This window comes from Numenius arquata, chromosome 5 (genome assembly GCF_964106895.1).
Source record: "Numenius arquata chromosome 5, bNumArq3.hap1.1, whole genome shotgun sequence".
Classification (NCBI taxonomy): domain Eukaryota; kingdom Metazoa; phylum Chordata; class Aves; order Charadriiformes; family Scolopacidae; genus Numenius; species Numenius arquata.
Genome location: NC_133580.1, coordinates 8,088,106 through 8,108,345, shown reverse-complemented (window position 1 = coordinate 8,108,345; position 20,240 = coordinate 8,088,106). Strand labels below are relative to the sequence as shown.

General features: G+C 38.4%; 1 protein-coding gene across 1 annotated transcript in view; it reads right to left on the bottom strand.

The window, feature by feature from the left end:
* AFF2 (ALF transcription elongation factor 2) overlaps window positions 1-20,240 on the bottom strand; it is a 260,919-nt gene that overhangs the window by 60,432 nt on the left and 180,247 nt on the right. Inside the window, exon 9 of the mRNA XM_074147510.1 lies at window positions 15,258-15,295. Coding sequence (XP_074003611.1) covers window positions 15,258-15,295 — 38 coding nt within the window. The remainder of the gene's footprint in view (window positions 1-15,257; window positions 15,296-20,240) is intronic.

Sequence of the window (20,240 nt, the reverse complement as noted above, 5' to 3'; positions counted from 1 at the left end):
TTAGAAAATAACAGCCATGTGAGAAGGTATGCAAGTATTTTGGAGGGTGGGTCAGAAAACAAAATGATCCTGATGAAGCAGAGATAAGATCTGAAGAAACAGGATAAAACTCAGTGTGGACGAGTGCAAGGTACTACAGTCTGTCAGGAAAATTCAACGGCAAAAATACAAGGTAGAGAATGACCAGTGAGGCCGTTTTCTAGAGAAAGATCAGATGGTTATAATGGATTACACACTGAGCATCAGTCAGTAGTATCAGGTGGCTGCAGAAAAGACAACGATTCTCTTGGGGTGAATAAATAGAAATGTAGCTTGCAAAATATATGGCATAATTCTTCTGTCCTATACGACAGGTATGGCCTTAAGCTAAAGCCCCCATTGACGCAAGATGGCTGTTGGCAAGCAGGGAAATAAAACTCTATCTTTTGCATGTTCTGTTTCTGAGGTGGTATATAGAATCTGGCTGTGCGCATCAAAGATGGGAACCACTGTCTGAAGCAGTAAGGTGCTTCTACGTCTGTTCTATGGTATCCACACAGATGCTGAGGAAGATTTCTGCTGAACAGTAATTAGAAAAATTTCTCGTTAGCACCTAATATTTAATTCTTCATAAATGTTTCTCTCATTGATAGATATTGGCAAGATAGTGTTAATTTACCTTGTTTTATTTGAAAACAAAAAAAAGCCTTAGAATCATACCTATATGTCTTAATGTCCTATAGGTTTGGCATACCTGTATCCGGACACCCATATCTACCTGCCTGTCTATCCATCTATCTTCATACAGATCTATATAAATGAGACCTATATACCTGCATCTCAGATCTTTTTTCACCAGATTAAAATTTGTGGTGCACTGAGATAAATTTATTTATTTATTTATTCTCCAACAATTTTTACTGATTTTTAATACAAAGCATCTCAGGCTATTTGTAGTCAAAGGTGTCTTTGTTCTGTGCACATGCGGGTTGTGTACACAAGTACGGTGCTGCAGAAGGCACATTTCTTAACACACATTAAGGTACTGTATCCTCCAGGTCAGCTGAGAATAAACTCAAAGTAAAGTTGGCAAGAATTATTCTGTGATTTCCTCTGTGAAATATTTCAACAAGGTCTTTAAAGACTCAACCAAACATTCCCAAAGCAAATTAAGTAGATGACATTATCCATCCCTCTTGACTTCATTCCCTGAAACATTGAATGGAGACATTGCCAGGGTCAGATTCCCAGCTTCAGTGAAGCTACAGTAACTGAAAATCAGTGCTTGTCAGCAGAATTAGAATAAACAACACTCTATCAAGGAGGGACTCAACATCCTCGTTTTGAGAACACCACTTTACAAAGAAGCATACTATCTGTAACAGTAGGAAAGCAATTTGGAGTACCAACCTGCAAACTTTAACATAACTCACGTGTAAGAGTCTCTTTCTTCCTAATGCCTTTGTCTGGATATACTGGCTGGCTGGCTTATTTTAGGAAATCGTACCCCAATTATGCTGCTTAAAATAACCAAAGACAGACAGAGCATACAAAGTTTACCTATAAGATTAAAAAACTGTATGCAAATACAGTGACAGGAGATTGAACAATCCAAAATATACAATGTTATTTTCCTATGGCTATTCTAGATAAACATTAGCAATACATGGGCTACTTTTCAATGTTGGTGTCAATATCAAAAGACTGGAAAATCTTAAAACACTGAAAGACCATCTGTGCATGCTAGCAACTGCCAAATTTGCAACTGTGGTTTCTTCCCTGCTAATTCCATACTTTCCTGATAGATTAATGGGCACCATTTATCCAGAATAAATAAATGTGGAAGTCCCGCCTTCCCCCTTCACTGTGCCTCATCATTTTACTGATTTCTACCAGACCACTGAGCACATTAATGCAAGTAAGCCACTGTCTGGATTCAGAAATTATCACATTTGGTAGAGAAGGAATGCTTGGCATTGCCAGTTTCTTTACAGACTGAAAGTCCTTGAAGTTAAAAAGAAATATATTCAGAGAACTCCAGACTACAAACAACACAGATAAACTGCAGTTGAAGGATTTTTCTTTCCTTTTCCTGACTTAAAGGTAACCTATGTGCAGAGAAGCATAGATATTTTACACATATCACTCCTGTTTCACCATGTGCATTCGTCTTGTTATTTCTTTTGAGAGGCTTGTCAGACACATATATTTAGACTTCTAGTTTGCTAATTTATGCCAGCTAGTGTAAAATTATAGGGTTGAGAATAAAGTTGCAGAATCAAACCTTTATATGTGCTTTGAAGAAAAATTTTCTACTATATATAGTAAAACTTTCACAATCCACAATTTGCTAATTGTTCCACTTAGTAATTTGCATTCCTGCATGCACACACATGCACTCACAAACATACATACTTCACAGGTTTAATGAGAGAACCATATTTCAATGAGCTCTCATACTATTCACATTACATTGATTTCTATAAAATGCATTACTGTAGCTGTGCTACCACATATCTAATAGCGTGTTTAATCTAGAAAAGTCTAACTACATATATCTAACACATTATCTGCCACTTGGATGATTTCACTGTGTGTTCATGGGGTGCTAATTGCAAATTTGGAATGCAAATAGTACATAATCTTGTTAAACACATTTCTTTAAGAGGAAGAGATACGCCTTTGCTGTACGTCTGCTGTCCCCATTCACTGTAGCTCCAGGTTTTGCTACAAGGTATAAGCTGATAAAGCCTGTTGGTGCATTTGCTGACATATCTTATCCTGAATGACATTATCATGGCATATTATATCTAAAAAAAAAATAAATTGCTAAGGACTGGGCATCCCATTGGCAAGACCCGAGCATGCCACGTGCCAAGAGAAGCATGCACTCCACAGCTCTGTAGGAGCAAGACAGAGGATTGCTGCTGTGCAAGCTCCGACAGGGATGTCTGTTGAAGTTCTTTGCTACTTTCTTAATAGTCTCTGTCATTTCTCCTTCCTTGTAAATACACATTAGGTTAAAAACAAGGCTTATGAATTCCTCCAAGTGAAGCACAAGTGAGGAGCAGCACAAACTCCCTAATTCTAAGAGACAGAGAAGGAAGGTAGAGCAGCGTAGGTTCACCTTCAGCCCCAAAAGCTAGCAGATGAGACATTTTGGTTATATTTTTTACTAAGCAGCCTCCCACTACTAAATAGACTATTGTTTCTAGTGAGGTATATCAGCAATAAGGAAGTTAAATTAACCTAAAAGAAATTATTATAAAAATCAAGTGAAAAATGTAATTTCCTTCTCTTCAAGATGCTTTTCTGGATTTTATGTATTTTTCTAAATACAGACAAGATTCTTTAACTGTTCCAGACAGCTTTTGAAAGCCTGGATTTTACTAGAAACCCTTCTGTTTTTTCTCCATTGCTTGAAACTCTCTGTGTTGAATTTACTTCCCATTTGCTTCATTTTTGCATATATAAATGATTGGTTTTGATGCAATTTCTTTATATTTACATCAGCATGACAAGCAAACTCAATCATCTATATCCATAAATTCATGAGAATATTAAATAGAAACTTTAATTATTACTTAAGTAATGAACTCAGAGATTACTTAAGTGAAAGCTTAATGGGGCTTATTGGGACTTAAGCAGATGATGAAGCATTTTCTGAAACAGGGTTATTTCCTAAAGACCATTTATGGCTTTTACAACCCTGACTAGGTCTAAAGTGACAAGCGGCAAGCTGTAACATTTAAGAAGTTGAAGAAATAACATATTCACAGCCTTAGAAACACACTGACTACACCTGCTTGTTCATGCACACAGTGGCAATGTCATCATTTTGAAGGGAACTGGTTATTCAGTTAAACAAATATATCAAGGGTAGGATGAAGAAGAAAAAAATCCAACAACCCAGAAGGCAGTTTAAAAAAAAATTTAAATCTGTCAAAAACCCATGGAAGTCCTCAGTTATAGCTTATCCAAGATTTTATGGAGAGAAAAAAGCTTGACTCCTTTGAGCCAATACTGTTTACAGTTGCTGCAATGAAAATTCTAATTTTGTGCTCTAATGAACACAAAACGATCCATAGTCAACCTTGGCAAAACTTATAATGACTGTGTAATTGAAGTGACTTTGTCACATTAAAAAAATATTTCACAAAATTGTAGGAAACTGCCAAGAAATAAAACCATGGGATGGGCAGTCTTGGGTATGTGGTACAGACAGCCATATCATCTTTGCTGCTTGGTAAATGTCTTATAAAGCTGTGAGACATTCGTCTGCAGTCGCTCTCCTTGCAGCATATTAGGACTAATTGTGAATTACAGCAAGTGTTTCATTGTGAATGTGTGACCCAGAATTTACTTTTTAAAAACACTGCTTGTGCTGTTACATTACCTGGCACAATCCATATGCATGGGAGGTGCTCCCAGGTAAATCTCAATGTACAGATTGTGTGACACAGGTGGATCTTCAAAGAGTTCCTCCGTTTTGGAAATCTTATGGAGGAGGTGCACCAAAGAGAGAACTGAGATCACAGCCCATTGGGGAGGATGTGGCTTCAAGCACTGGTATGGGTAGAAGATTCTCCAAGACACCAGATTTCTCCACAAATATCCCTGACAGAACTGGCAGACACCTGACTTGTAGGCTTATGCTCACCATGAGGCACGTTCTGGGCTGTTTACCCTTTGAGTTTCTCCTCTCTCTTCCCCCTAACCTGACCTCCAGGAGGGCCCATGACTTTGTCCTCCAGCGGGCAAAGCACTTGGCTCCCTCCATCTGCTTCCCCCCTGCCCAGGGACAGGGGCCGAGCCAGTAGAGAGAAGCTACCAGTTGTGTGCCAGCGAAGCACCTTTGTATTTAACAGCTGCCATGCTGAAATACAGAGCAATAATTAATATCTGAAGTCCAAAATCTCCTCTGATGTAACTCCACTTACACAGAACTTGGCTTTAAATATCATAGTTTTGGTTTCAAATATGACTGAAGAAATATTTTCTATTTACTTAGCACAACATTGACTTCAGCTAGCACCTGGGGTAAGTTCTGTAAAGAATGCTAATACCATCCTCAAATGCAATACTAAAGCTTTTTTTCCTGAGTATTCCTGAATGATCTGGGGATTGGGCACCTAAGTGTCTCTAGGAGAAATAAATAAATAATTTCTCCCCATTTTCAGTGTGGTAAGATTTTTTTTCAGAGATCAGTATTTCAGAAGACTTTTCACAGCGCTCTTTCACTTGAAAGACAAATCTGATTCGACATGAAGTTCCATTATGAAGAAACCATTACATGTGATGACACTGGTTATTGAAAATTGAAATGAAGTGAGAGGAAGCTAACACCAACTTGTATGAAATTCTGCTGTCTTTGAATGACACAGGGAACTCAATATATCTAATCATCAAAGTGAAACCCATTGGGAACCAAACTACGGTTGTATTGCAGAAGGTTGCTACTTGATTGCTAGACCCAAAAGCGCTAAGCCATATGCCACTTATTTCTGTGTCTAAATAGCTTACAATGATTGATACTGAGGGTGGCTCTCCTCTTCACAGTGAAACAATCATGAAGACAACAGGACTTAGGAAACAGAGTATACAGATCATTTTTTACAATCCTAATTTTTAACCCTGTCAGTTCCTGGAGCATAATGTAATTTATTCTTTAAAAAATTCAGTCTATGCTCTTTCACTAGCTTTTGCACAGACCTTAGCTTGCAAGCTGCATTCTGTATTTTTTTCTCTCGCTACTGTTGGTGTGTGGCCCGATGAGCCTGATTATAAGGGCTCGGTGTTGGCCTTGAGTGTAAAAATTTTTCCTGCTTTCTGTAGAAAGATTTTTTTTCCACCGTCCTTGTGCCAATCTCCTTGATTTTTCTTCCTCACTCATCTGTCTCTCTGAATCAGCCTTTTCCCAGCACTTCTCCTGACTCCCCACACTCAAAGTCACTCCAAGGTCAGCGGAGGGCCCTCGTGCGCGGGCGCTCCACGTGTCCCTCCTCCCAGCTGGAGGCAAAACGCGCTCTGTTTACAATATGCTCAGTTTCCACTTGACAAGGCCTGGAAGCCGCTACATAGATCTGAACTTAGGTCCCACAGTTAGAGAGAGCACAGCGCTGTCAAGATACGACCCACTTCTACAATTATAGAGCCAGCAAACTGGCAGGGTCTGATGGATGAGCCGATACTTGAACATACATTACATCTGTAATGTGAGAGTTGTGCGACTCAACACAGCCTTGACATACAGCACAAAACAAAAATCAGCTCTGACGTTACAAGCACCCCCGCTCCAACTATGCTAATCTCTTCTTTCATCCATGATCTCTGCAAGTCACATAGCGTTACGGTAAAGTGTTCTGCACTTAAAGGAATATCTGCAGCTTCCCTGCCACTATTAATAAAAATATTTAATGCTCTTGTTAGGAGGCGCAATTTGATTACTGAACTGTTATCCAACAAATCCTGAAAACAATTCAAAGTAAATTTCCCTAATATGACTATTTTTCTATCCTGCCAGAAGGGTTGCTAATGAATTTGCTGCTTGAATGCACAGACAGATTGGGAACTATAACTGTGCTGGCCTGGGCAACATGGCACTGGCACCAAAAACCTATTTGTACCCATGCAAAGTTCTCTCTAGAGTATGTCTCTCATCCAGAGGTGATTTTCCAATAAAATCAGCCTCGATTATTGCAAGCGCAGGAGCAATCCCTGAGGGAGTATATCAGGCAATTCAATACTAGGAAATGTTGTACTAGGCAAAATTAACCTTGTAGCAGTGTTATTTCCTGAAACATTATCTAGCTTTTGCCTTTCTTTTGTATTCATCGATCCTAAATGACTAGATTTTTTTCCTATTTCTCTCAACACAAGATCATTTTTTTTTTGTATTTGTATTTAAAAAAAACATAAATGCTTGAAAGACACCTGTTTTTCTTTTATTTCACTTACTGCCAAAGTAAAGGACTATTTGCTGTATGGCAAGCACTTTTTCTTGGATATACAACAGATGATCGCAAGGAGGACCACCTTTATTCATCCCCATTTTCACAACCCCGGAAGGCAGAGTAAAGCTGATATATATATATTGCCATATGACAGAAAGAGCAAGGAAATTTCATTCTCCCCTCTCACACGAAGGTAAAATCAGGAGAAATGCCAGTGAAACCAGAGGACTTCTGCAGTCCAAAAGAGAGCAGACACAGGCCTACAGATTTCAAAGATACTGTTGACAGCCTCAGTGAAATCCCACTCCCTGGCAGCTTTATCCACTGCCTCTTACCAGCCTCTCCAAGGCAGGGATCTTCATCTGGAGAGTGTCTAGCACATACTAGAACCTAAATAAACCATGTAGTCATATACGTACATTAACACTACTTACAGTTTTGCTCTGGTTATTTATCTTCCAGCAGCACAAAAATGGTATAACAGTGAAATTCAGGTGTATGAGATCTGGAGGCTGGTTCCCATGCTGGATTCAGCCAGCTGTACTAAAACCAGCAGAACAGGTACTCCCGTTTATAACAGGATCAGGCCTTGTCTTCAATTTTGCTAGCATTTGTTGCTTGGTTGCAATATCTTAATTGCTCAGAAGCACATTTTTAAAGCATTAATTTAAAAAAGATCACAGGTAGTTAGAAAACAGCTGTTACTTAAGTATAATGCCCAAAGCAAACACTTAGAATAATTGTTTGAATAAATGCTTAGTAACTTAAAATTAAAAATAATAACCAGAGAGACAAATATAAAATCTAAAATTATCAAAACCACAGCACGAGTGAGGAGAGAACAGGTACTCCTTTGATCAACAGCAGATACATGGTAAGACTGGAAAAAAATATTGACCTAAACTAACTTTTTTTCTGTCAAAAGAAGGAATCAAGGAAAAAAAAGGTTTTGTTTGGCCTGAACTTTCACTTTTTACCAACTTTTAAAAATTGACGTAAATTTATTCTAGACAAGCTGTATCACAATGAAGGTATAAAAATATTGGTTTGAAAAATAACAAAAGTGAACCAGTTAAAATGAAAATACTTATTTTTGTCCAGCTGCAAGACTCCTGACAAATTTTACACAAATGCATGAGTAGCTTTGGTCAACCAGCATATACATGTCTCTGCAAATAAAAATACACAAAAGAGAAGGTTTTTCTAGCTGTCTGAAGTTCTGTGGTGGCTACTGAGCAACGTGCCTGGCTTGGCAGCTGAGGGGTGCTTTGTGGCTAGATACAGCCAGTGGTGCTTGGTATTGACGGTACGTGCTCAGATTTGTAAGAGATGAGATGAATGAGCTCTCAGAGTCTGTTCATCTCATTGTCTTGTAAGCAAACATTGTGCACTACACAGGACGTGTGGTAATTTAACCATCTACTATAAATTATACAATCAAGTCGGAAGCATTTCACTATAAAAATGTATTGCGCCCATTTGAAAAATGTGCGTTCTCTCTAGGTACCTGTTGTGGTGGTAGCTAAAAACCTTAATAAAGCACAAACGATTTTATATTTCAGGACTTAGCCAATGTGACTCATTTGTACAGTTTTAAGTCCAAACAAACTGCTAGTCAACTAAATTATAACTTATTACCACAGGCTACAGACTTTTAATACATTCTGTGGTTGGAACAGGACTGATTTACTGTTTTGGGTCCTGCCAGTAGTTATCATGCATCATTTCCCTAGAAATAAAAATAGCCCTACTGTGGTTATCCTTTGGACTGATAAAAATATATCTAACAAGATGTGTCAGAGGAACAAATTCAGAAAATAAAGGTAAAATATTAAATAGACTTATTATTTTATGTCTAAAGTACTACATCTTCCAGCTGCCGTGATGACTTTGGAATAAAGCAAAAGGTACTGCAAAAAGGAAAAAAGATCTAAAGGAGCAATTGAGCTCTGATAAAACCACATGGGGATAGCTGAATTGTCAGAGCTTTGCAAGAGTCAAAATTTACATAAAAATCAGTATTTAGGGATTAATGTGATATCATCAAAAAGGATTTAATATGTGTGTTTCTTTGCAAACAGTTTAAAAGTGGCAGTTCTCTAATCCATTTCCAACACTAACCTTTAACTTGTAAGAGTAAAATAATCCTTCGCAACATTTCTAGAGTTCACATTCTGCTGAGGAAACGTAGCCCCCCTAAATAAAACTCACTGGAAACCACCAGCAGCACCCGCATATGGGTTTTCATGGTGATACTCCAGGTACCGACCCTGCTGTGAGTATTGCATGTTTGTACAGACTCTACCATGCGGCCCAGCTTGCAGAATCAGGGGCATTTGGGGTTTTTGTGAATTTTTGGAAGGACTTCATTGCTGGTTCAATAACCGGACCCCATTCACTGAACCCTGCACCTGTGTAGATGCCTAAGTGGACAGACTAGGAGGATCAGGGACTAAAGAACATTGTCTATAATTGCCTGTAAGCAGGCTTTTTCCTGGATTTCTACTGGGGATTTGAGTGCTTTCGCGTGCTAGACTTAAAGTATTAAAACATAAATATGAATGGATTTCTTTGAGAAATGAATATGGACAGGCAGTTTAGGCACTACGTTGTAATAGATTTTTAGAACTAATTGAATTGGTGCTGGCTGATTTAGTAGTTTGCCAAAAATAGTCTGAGGAGCAACAACAGGAAGGAAGGTTTAGAAACAGAGACTAACAGGTGGCAGTGGGGAAATTGCTTCAGAGTTTCACTGACAGTCAGAGTTACGGCAGGTTTGGGCTTTTTGTTTCTTTAAAACCGGTGTAAGTCCTTTAACAAATGTCCTTTAGGTACACATACACAAATGTCAATAGATACCTATGGTCCATAGGTGTCTACAGATACATGCATGTACATAAATACACCCATACATATATGTATATGTGGCCATCCTCCCATACAGTTATGCACGAATGGGAGGCTTTTTCAACTTAGACTTACCACAATTTCATTTTTTTTCTTCTTTTTTAAAGTACAGGACAGGAGATACCCTGAAGTGGAAGAGCTGAGCATGTGTACCAACGACACACTGCCCCTTTTGTACCTCTACTGGTTACAAGTGCCTGATTTGACTGGTTAAAAACAAACCAACCTTCAGACCCAGCCCACTGGCCTGCACTTTTGCCAACAGGAGCAAAAGATCTGTTTATGGTTACTGCTATTACAGCATACATTAACTGACCCTCGGAGTCTGACCTGCTTGCCCTCCCGCTTAGTGAGTCAATAAGAAAATCCTCTGGCTCTGCATGACTTGCTTAGACCTCAGACCTTCCATGCAGAATAAGGTCTATCCAGGGAGGCAAAAACAAGGTGCCACTCCAGCTGGTAAAACAAAGATATTTTTAAAGTGCAGTCAGTAGAAACAGTCACTCCTATTCCATGTATAATCAAGGATGAAAAGGCCACGAAAAATACCACTGCGCTTTGCAAATGAGAGGTCAATTGAAATGTCAAGATATCAAATGTTAATGGATTGCATTTCCAATGATGGTTGGGACAGAAAACCATACCAAGTCAAGTCAGATGCCCTTCTGAGGAGAAGATGAGTTTTATGGTAGGAAAAGACGATAAACACCAGAAGTCTTTCTGGTTAACAAGCTCGTGGCTGACAGAAAACAAATATATTTTAAAAATATAAAAAGCTGCAGGATTTTAACACAAGCTATAATCCCAAAACATGTATCTGGAAGTCATTAAATCTACAACAAATTTAAGCATATGCAGGTGTTTGGGGAAAATGCCATTGCTTTCTATTGAAGATTTTTAAAGGGATTATAAAAAAAGAGAGTATAAAGGACACTCAAGGAAGGCAGTGTTTTCTTCCCTGAAGCAAGAAGTCAGTTCCAATATTCTCACAGTTCTACAGCAGTTCATGGACTACATGGACCACTCTTAAAAGCATTCATTTTCCATTTAAAAAATGTAATTTCTCTCTTACAAAACTGTTCTATTTCTTAGTGTTGGATGACATCAGGTTTTAGCCAAATCATTCTGTCACTGGCCCACATTTTCCCAAGGAATCCATCTGACCATTTTCATAAAGAACTGATCTGAGGCACTTGTTTACAGTGACATTATATCCAGTTGTTAGTCAGAAGGGCATCACCATGCAAAGAACTCATCTCTTTAAAATGGAAAACAGTGATAAGAAACTAGTTATCTTCCTAACCACTGTTTCTGCTCAACTAGCAGACACACAGTCCTCCTTTCCCAGTTGCAGAGAGACTTACCTTGTGTCTATATTAGCTCACTGGTGGGCTCACACACGGAGAGAGAAAACAGCATTATTAGTGGCTTTTGAGTAGGAAGACTCCTTGGTCTATACGACAGAGACATGTAATACCAGGAACGAAGAACAGTGAGTAATCATTTGGTCTTCTGTGTAAAAGTAACTACTTGAGTGAATTCCAGTGAATATAAGAGGAAAAGGTTTTAAACAAACAAAACGGTATTTTTTCACACACTATAGTGCTCAATGCCACAGGATGTTGTAGGGACTTTGCATGGAGGATAACTCCACTGGTACCTTCTAAACACTGGACGTGTGATTATGGAAGTGTTAAAAGCTGTGTCCATGAAGGTGGGAGGATACTACCAGTAGAGGATGCCTCCATAATTGCTGTTCTTCTTCCTCCACCTTCTGCCACTGGCAGAGATAAAGCACTGGGTTGGGTTGATCTTCAGTCTACATTAATGTACAGGCTGCCAAGCCAAGTGTATTTGCACTTGAGTGAGGCCTAACCCTGACTGTGCCTGGATCTGAGGAGATCCTGTGGCTCAACTCACTGATAAAAGACAAGTGATGTGGTCCAAGTCAACATGAGTATGATTCCTCTAAGCTCTATGAAGATATGGGCTCCAATTGCCTACCCAAACCTGGAAAAAAATCTGGGAAGAGTGATCATCAGTCAGGTTTCCGAACAAAGCTACTGAATTTTAATCATATCCCTATTCTCCCCCTCTTCCATCAAATCACAGGGTATACAGAAGATTATTTCCTCTGTATGTGTCCTAATTCAAAACTATTTCTCATGTAACAGCTCTTTAGAAATCATAAACCCTCCACAGAGTACACTCATTTAAGTCATGTTACCTCCTTCAGACTCAGGGATAGGAATAGCATGATAAGGACCAGCAAGTACATAAGAAAGTATCTAGGACTTTGCATCCAGGAAATCCATTTTCTACAACAGACTCTCAATGAAAATATGGATAAAACCAATGGGTTTAGGCAAGTGGTCCTTATAGGACAAGAGCAGGAGAGGATAAGTAAGTTAAATGTAATGGATTCTGCAGTTATGGGGGCCACCTTGATGCTACATACAGATAGAAAAGGGTCTTATGTTTTTGGAAAAGTAACTGTACTTTTTCCACACCCCACTACCCCCCCAAAAAATCACTTCTGCAGACACAGAGACTTCTTAGCTATTTTCTGTGTGCTTATTTATAGTAATATTATGTCAGATGATACTACCAGTACATAAAGATGAGTTCCTATGGATGTGTTGTGTCTTGAAGTGCTCCAAGCAACATGGAATTGAGACCATGCCTTCTGAAGGAGCCAAATGCTACCTGCATCTACCCTGACCAGCAGGAATTTCACACCAATTAGTTTAAGCGCGTATAGACACTTGGACAAACCAGCTGCTTGGCTGCCTTACTGAACTGTAGTAAGGAAACTTTCTTGCTTTTTTCCTCCATAAGTGTTAAGTGCTGGAGGGATTCCACAAAACAAAAAAGAACAGTAAACTTCCTCCCAAACATTAAGCCAGCAAGATTAATAAACTGAGCAATGAAAAGTAAATAGATCATTTCTTCAGAAATCTTCATAATGCTCCTAAACTAGTATGTTAAATAGTGGCACTGTCCAAGTACCCGATATAAACCATAGTCTTTAAAAGGGAGTGATTTCTGATTCCAGTTTTGGGACACAAGAACTATGTCAGCACAACATAAAAACAAGGACATTTTATATGCTAATGATAACTGCGAATATTTTATATATATATTTATATATGTAAAAATATATATATATTGTAACAGATGTCAAATGCAGTTAGATTCAACTCAACTTATTAGTGCATGGCTTTTAGCCAAAAGCAATTCACATTTGCAGAAGTGTACTATCACATATGTCTTAATAACAGAAATGTGTTTTTAAAAATGTATGTGATAAGTCACATATGGTAGAAGGAATCTGTACAGCTTTCAGCCCTTATGACAATGGAAGCTACTAGCTTTATTTTGCATAGCTGAAGAACATTAAAATTCAAGTGAAATTCTCTTTGACATTTGAGAGCTACAAAAGCAACGAGTAAAAGCTAGACAAGCCCGAGCTGTACTAAGTGCGGCTGTGACGCTTATACAAATGCAATCCATATCTACTCCTGCTATCTTAAAGACACTATTCTTACTTTTGCCCTGAGAGGTAATATTTTAGCATACAATCATAATTGTATACAGGTACCTTAAATAGTTACATGTCACTGAAAAATACTCGGCAGATTTTTCAGCTGTTTTGTTATGCAGTGTGTAATTAATATGTATAATGGATTCCCTAGGGTACTAATTGAAGCTGCCACCATGAACATAGTCAAAGAGAAGTTAAACAACCAGTTGGGGAAAACATGACAGGGTGAAATACGCACATGTAGGTGGAAAGAGCGAGACTGTCCATCTGGCCTTCTTCCATTCCAAAATATTACACTTACTCAAGTCCCATAAAGGAATGATTTAACCTAAATCACCCTTTCCCCCCCACTTCCAAATCTTTCTGGTGGATTAATTGGGCATCAGTGTCACACACACACTGTTTAATGACTGCAAGGCTCAGTATCTCTGTTATATGTGGGAGAACTCAATTCAGCTGAGCCACTCCTAAGAATTTGACTCAAAATATTAAAAAAAAAGTGAATGAACGATAAATGATTATTTTGGAGTTGTTCTCCAGCACCCTTATCACCTTGCAACTCCTGGATCTTCTAGAATGTGAGGTGAAAACACAGCTCATTTCACACTCTCTGTTAAACAACCACCAGCTAACAATGACTTTAATTCAGATTGCACTGAATTTGAACTAGCCCTATAGGCAAGAAAGGTCCCCTGTCTTATTAGAAGTTTCATGTGCTATCAGGTCCCTGCTGGATCCTATTTCTAATTTTTATCAGATTGAATGAAACATAAAGAGAGAGTGATTTATGACTATTTTGCATCTTGCCTAATCACTCCAAGGAGTATTCATACACATTTTGTGTTCACTTTATAAGATGTAAATGACTATACATGATGGAAGCCAAGTGAGAAGTAAAACTGTATTCTTTTGTTATGTGTGCTAAAACACAATGATTTGTGAGTCCTGTCATTGCATGTTCTTACGAATACAAAACCACTCCAGTCCAAAAGCCAGCATGATCAGCAAACTACTATAAAAATAAGAACATTTCTTCTGTCTGTAACAGGAATATAAAGTTACTGGGACTTAGTTAAACTGCAATGATCACCTACCGAAGCTAAAAATATGTGTTTTATTGGTACATAAGAGCCCATTAAGACCAGAGTATTCATTATTTAAGCAGAATCGCTGATTGCTGGTAGCTTTAACCGAAAATGCCTTTTCTCAAAGAGCCAGTACATCTATATAGCAACTTTCTTAATTCAATGATATATGGTTGAGTGTTGCCGCTGGTGCCCTAAGATTTAAGAACTTCTCATAAAATGCCCTGGAAATTGCTCCCTGGTAGCTTGCTCATCCTTCACAGAGCCCTACTGTAAAGAGCAGAAACATACGTGTGTGTATGGTATGAAAGAGATGCACACATGGAGTGAGAAAGAGCTCTTAATCAACAGGATGGCAAAGCCTTGATACATAGGTGCAAAATATTCCCATGTGTCTAGAAATCATTTGGCACATTCCTAGTTATTTCTCCCCTGTCAGACCTTCTCAAGGATTGCAATTAAAAATCATAATCTTTTTAGCATGTACAAACCTCCCCAAGGCTAGGAGCACTATGCATTGAGTATGATTGTGATATTATTTGGCAGCTATTCATAGACAACACATTAATTTATGGAAACTGGATGAAACTTGGGGAGTGCAATCATTAGGGACACATGAGAAATTGAAAGCTTTCCTCAATGATACTGCCCTTTTTATAGCTATGATTAGGGGCAACTTGAATTCTATTATCTCTTTCATCGCCCTTTGTACTGTCCTCATCTTTTTAGTGATTGTATACAGCATCTTCGTTAAACTTGCATTTTCAAACAGATATAAAAATAACTTACTTTACAGGAATGTTTCTCAATTTTGTCTTTTCAGCAGCCTGTAAACAGAAGAGGGGTGGGGGAAACGAACAATTAAGCAACACACCAAAGCACAACGAAGCCACAAGCAAACATCAACGCCTGGATGCTCTTTAGAAGTGCACAGCCGGGCAGAGGGCTGCAGGAGCTGGACCCTTCCAGAGAGATACAGCTACAGGTTTTAAATCCTTCTGCCCCAGTTTATGATATCAGTGTGGTTTGTTTATTTTTAATGGTCATGAGTGTTTAGGAACTGCTCATTCAGGGCGATTACTTCATTTCCCGCCCTGAGGCCTGGCCCCTTTGCCACAAGCTATCTGTCCATATCTGGAACAAGAACAACAACAGGAAAAAATAAAGGGAAGAATGGACTCCGTTTCCAAAACAGTTTTTATTCGCCAACAACAGAAAAGGGCAAGGGATGATCAAATGTTCAGATCAATTTCCTCTTGTGAAACCTTTGAGAAAACACACTCCAAATCATCTAAATGAGTAAATCTTTGGGCCTCTCGGCCTGCACCACCTCAGACATGGAGCCTGGTTCCAGTTTATTGCTGAACCCATTGATCTGTGTACAGTCCATTTATCATTCATGAAAAGAGCCAGTGATCTTCACAGTATATTAGAAGAAACAACTCAGATCATCTGTCAACGGCCCTCTTATTTCTGTTTCCCTCTCCACAGGGATTTCATCTCCTTCGATTCTTCTTGAATTAAAATGTTGCTAAGCAACACAGCTGGGGGCACCGATGGCAGAGCCGCGCCAGTCTATCACACTGGTTAAGCTGCTTGAGATTTCAGTGGAGATTTTTTTTTTTTTTAACGCTTCTGTGGCATAATTATGTAATCTGAACCAACCCTGCATCCCCACTCTGATTTTTTTTTTCAGAATAGGTAAATAACGTTCTAATGCAAGAGGGCTTGAAATATCACCTTCAGATAAACTAGTGTGGTATCGTTTCACAGAATTCCTCCTAGCGTTTGCAGAACGAGACTGTAATAGATTTAAATGTGGAAAGCGGTCAGATGGTTAGCGAGATTACAAGCATGGATAGCGGTGAAAGGCAGAATTAAGACAACTGATCCATAAACCTATTATAGCAAGGAAAGTTTTAGTGCTTAATTACCTTCAAAGATATTTTTATAAAGCCTACCAAAATTGAAGAGAAGGGTTTTGGTGAGGAACTTTAACCTCTGCTATGCTTAGGGATGGGAATAAAATGGTTCCCACATAGGAACAGCTAATATTAGTGGTCCTGAAAAATGCTCACATAAGCCCTTGAGGAATTAAATCCTTTATGAAAACTGACTAACTTGAAACCTCTGGGACCTGCACAACTGGGTTCCAAATTTTGCCAGAATGAGTTTTCCTTTGGATTCTACAATGGGGTTAGTTTTTCAGAATACCTGCCGTTTTGGCACTTTTGCCTCCAATCATAGCAAAGATAAATTCTGTGTTTAAATCCATGGAAATCCCTAATAACGAGTTTAAAATTTGAGAGAAAGAATTAGAGATTGTGAGAGCTGAGATGGGAAAACAGCAATCCTCTGGGCTGGCTCCCAGTGTGCGAAGAAAAATGTGTTTGTTTCATTTGAATTATATTTTCCATCTAAAGAATAAATCAATGAATGCATGATAGGAAACAATTATATTAATTGTACAGTAGGGTTGCTAAATAAAACACTTAAACCTCAGGAAATGCTAAACTTAAGATTGCACAAGTAAGTGTTACAGACCCAAACCTAATTATGTCCTCTCAAACAAGCCTATGATGAAATGGGGTCCCCAGCTCATTAGTGAGATAATGCGAGTTGCGCCTCTTTCCAGTGATACTCTCCCAAATCTCCCTTTTTCAGCTGCTGCGTGCAAATGCAGAGTCAGAAGCATGTTATTAAGAAATCTTTCTGAGTAATAAACTACATGTAAGAACACACAAATGCTTCATTTAAAATGAATTAAAACGCCATCAAAAACAGCATTTCAGTTTCCTAAGCCTCCCATGAAATGCCAAGTTTCACTCCCATCCTGCAGGGAACCAAAATTATTTTTAAAGCTCATAAACAGCCTTCCACAATGGCAGAAGTTTTTTTGACTGTACATTGATATTTTGCTTGATCCTTCTAAATACCAAATACCAAATAGCCAGACTATAACAATCCTGAGTTCAAGCATGTGAAACTTGCATCTAAATCAGTTTTTCCCCCCCTGAATTATTCAAAAATCACTACACAAAAACTGATATCAAAATACAGATAAAGAAAAAAAAACAGAAGAGTGGAGAGTGACTAGGGCCTCAAGTAAATAATAATAATGCAGTCAATTCTAATACAAAGCAAAGCAGAAGATATTCTGGAGAGCATGTGTGTGATAGTGTGAGCTAAACTGTTTACATGAAAAATTAAAGAAGATGAAGATATTTCAGGGGGCGAGAACTGGCAATGTCAAAGTCATAGAATATTAAAGAGCAGAAGCTAAACTGGATGTTTGATTTTTGACTACTTAGCTATGTTGATGGCAACTGCTTACCCTGAAAGAAACACGGTCGCTTTAGGAAGAAAGAATTATAGATATATTTTATTTTCTTTGACCATGAACTTTATAGCACATATCTTTCCTTAGATTTTTACATGGAGAATTTCCACATTTTTTCCCCTTTGTTACTCAGAGAAGGCACTTTCCTAACACTTAAGAAAAGGTGCGTGCTGGAGGGACAGTGTCCTTCACACACACGCTCACTCATACAGAGTTTTAAACAAATATTGCAAATGTTCAGGCTAATCTACATGCCAGGGTAGCTTAATGCTGGATGATCAAGCAACTGGTCATTTCCTATTACAAATGATTCCGTTTGCCTCTGAGTGGGACCATGGTGATGTTAAACACAGCACAGAATACGTCAGGGATTCCGTCTGAGAAAGAAATGCAGTATCTGGCCTTCTGCTTTTATTTGTCTTGTAGGTGTTGCTCATTCATTTTTCAAAGCGTATTTGTTGTGGTATCACGAGCATGCCCACTGGCAGAAGATAAAGGAAGGCAAAATCAAAGTGACATTGAGTAACTCTACACATTAAGCTTTGATGCAGACACATATTGTTTGAAAATATTTGGTGTGCAGCAGGTCTGTCAATTAGAGCTAATTATTTTTCTCTGATCAGGAAGAATGCAATCTTGTTTTAGGCAGGTTTCTTTGAAATGTACGTCTTTTATATAACTTCATTACAGGAAAATACTTCTTCCAAATTACTTTTTTTCTGGGCTGCTTAGCTATTGACTCAAATTGTCTGTGTTGAGTAGTTCTCTCTGCTTTGATAATTAACTTTTGATCATTACTGAATTTAGCAGCTCTAGTCAGATGTGTTCATAGCCATCCTCCTCAACTATTTCAGTGTTCATCGCCTTTAATCTTTGAACAAAATGATCTCATTGAGCCTCCATCAGCCTCGCTACTCAGTTAATAATTCCTGTTTCTCCTCTTCATGACTGAGTTTGATTTGTTTTAGGCTTGATGTGAGCTTTTGATTATTAATTTAAGATATTTCAAAGACAAACATGTTTTAAGAATTATTTTTTTATCTTATATGCCTAGGCCTTTACAAATAAGAAACTAGTTTTAACTCCACAATGACTCCTAGACTTCATATATTAAAAGTACTGTCTAGAAACAGAGCAGGTAGGAGGTCCCTAAACCATGATACATGAGCCCTGAGTGGGAGACAATGCTGCAAAAGATTGGAATGAAATTGGACTGGTATAATGTAGTATTCAATGGGTGTTAGGAGAATTACATCATGGGACCTTTGCTAATTTTGAGCTTGAAAACATGCATTAAAATAATTTAGGATGATTAGAAAATGGAAGCCAGAGTGAACTAGACAATCATTCCACTTTAATTTGTAATTTCCTTCTGATTTTTTTTTTTTTTAACAATTATGGCCTTTCCATAATTATGCCACTGCTCTCTAAGACCTCATTTCAACAGCCAACTCTAGTGTTGAATAAGAAGATGAAGAATACATGAAATGCAGCAAGATACAGAGGATCACCCATCAGAGAGCATTTGCCCAGGGATTTTTTCCCAAGACGTTTTTAACTGAACGACTCCTACCTCTTACATTGCATTACACCTGAGCTTGGTGCTAGTTGTTTTAGCATTAGATCAAGAACCACCATGCTCAAGTATGCTTTACTTGATCTGCAGCATGGATATAACCATAAACTTATTTTGTCAGCAGGCAACTATTACACAAAAGATTAAACGTGGGAATAACACAAACTGCTTCTGGATTGTCCACAAGGACTGCAAAACGTCAAAAATTATGCTTTTCTTCATCACTATCAATTACTGGACTGGTTTTTGTATAGAAAGAACCAGAAAATGTACTCCAGTCAGTACAACCTTCCCATATTACAAAAACCTGAGGAGAACGAACTGACAAGAGGCTGGCTCACAAATACCCAAGTAAAATAATTGGCATCTGCAGAAGGCAAATAAGATTTTTGATCAAGTGTTACAGAGGAAGTGCCTGCTATCCAAAGAAAATATACACTTTCCATTGCATAATTGAAAATCCAGGATTTACAGAGAATAGTATTTGATTTCAAGAAAGTGCGATTAGACAAAAAATATTTTTTAAGAATGTCTCCTCACCCTCTTGATTCAGAAGCGCTGATCAGCCACTCAAGAAGGCAATGGCTGAGCCTCCAAGAATCTCTTACAGTGAGACATATGGCACTTCATGTCACTGAACACGTTGGCAGAAGAAGGAAGGCCTTCATGCTTTAACTTTTTCCATCAGCTGCTGCAAATCTAATTTAGGTTAATCTCCCAGTTTCTAACCAGCTCTGTATGGGTGGGTGAATAGCTAAGTGACTCAACACAAGTTTACAACCCTCCATCCTCTTCTCCTGTCCTGTAGGTATAGAAGAGACTCCTTAGAGACCTAATTCAGCAATCCAATAAAAAC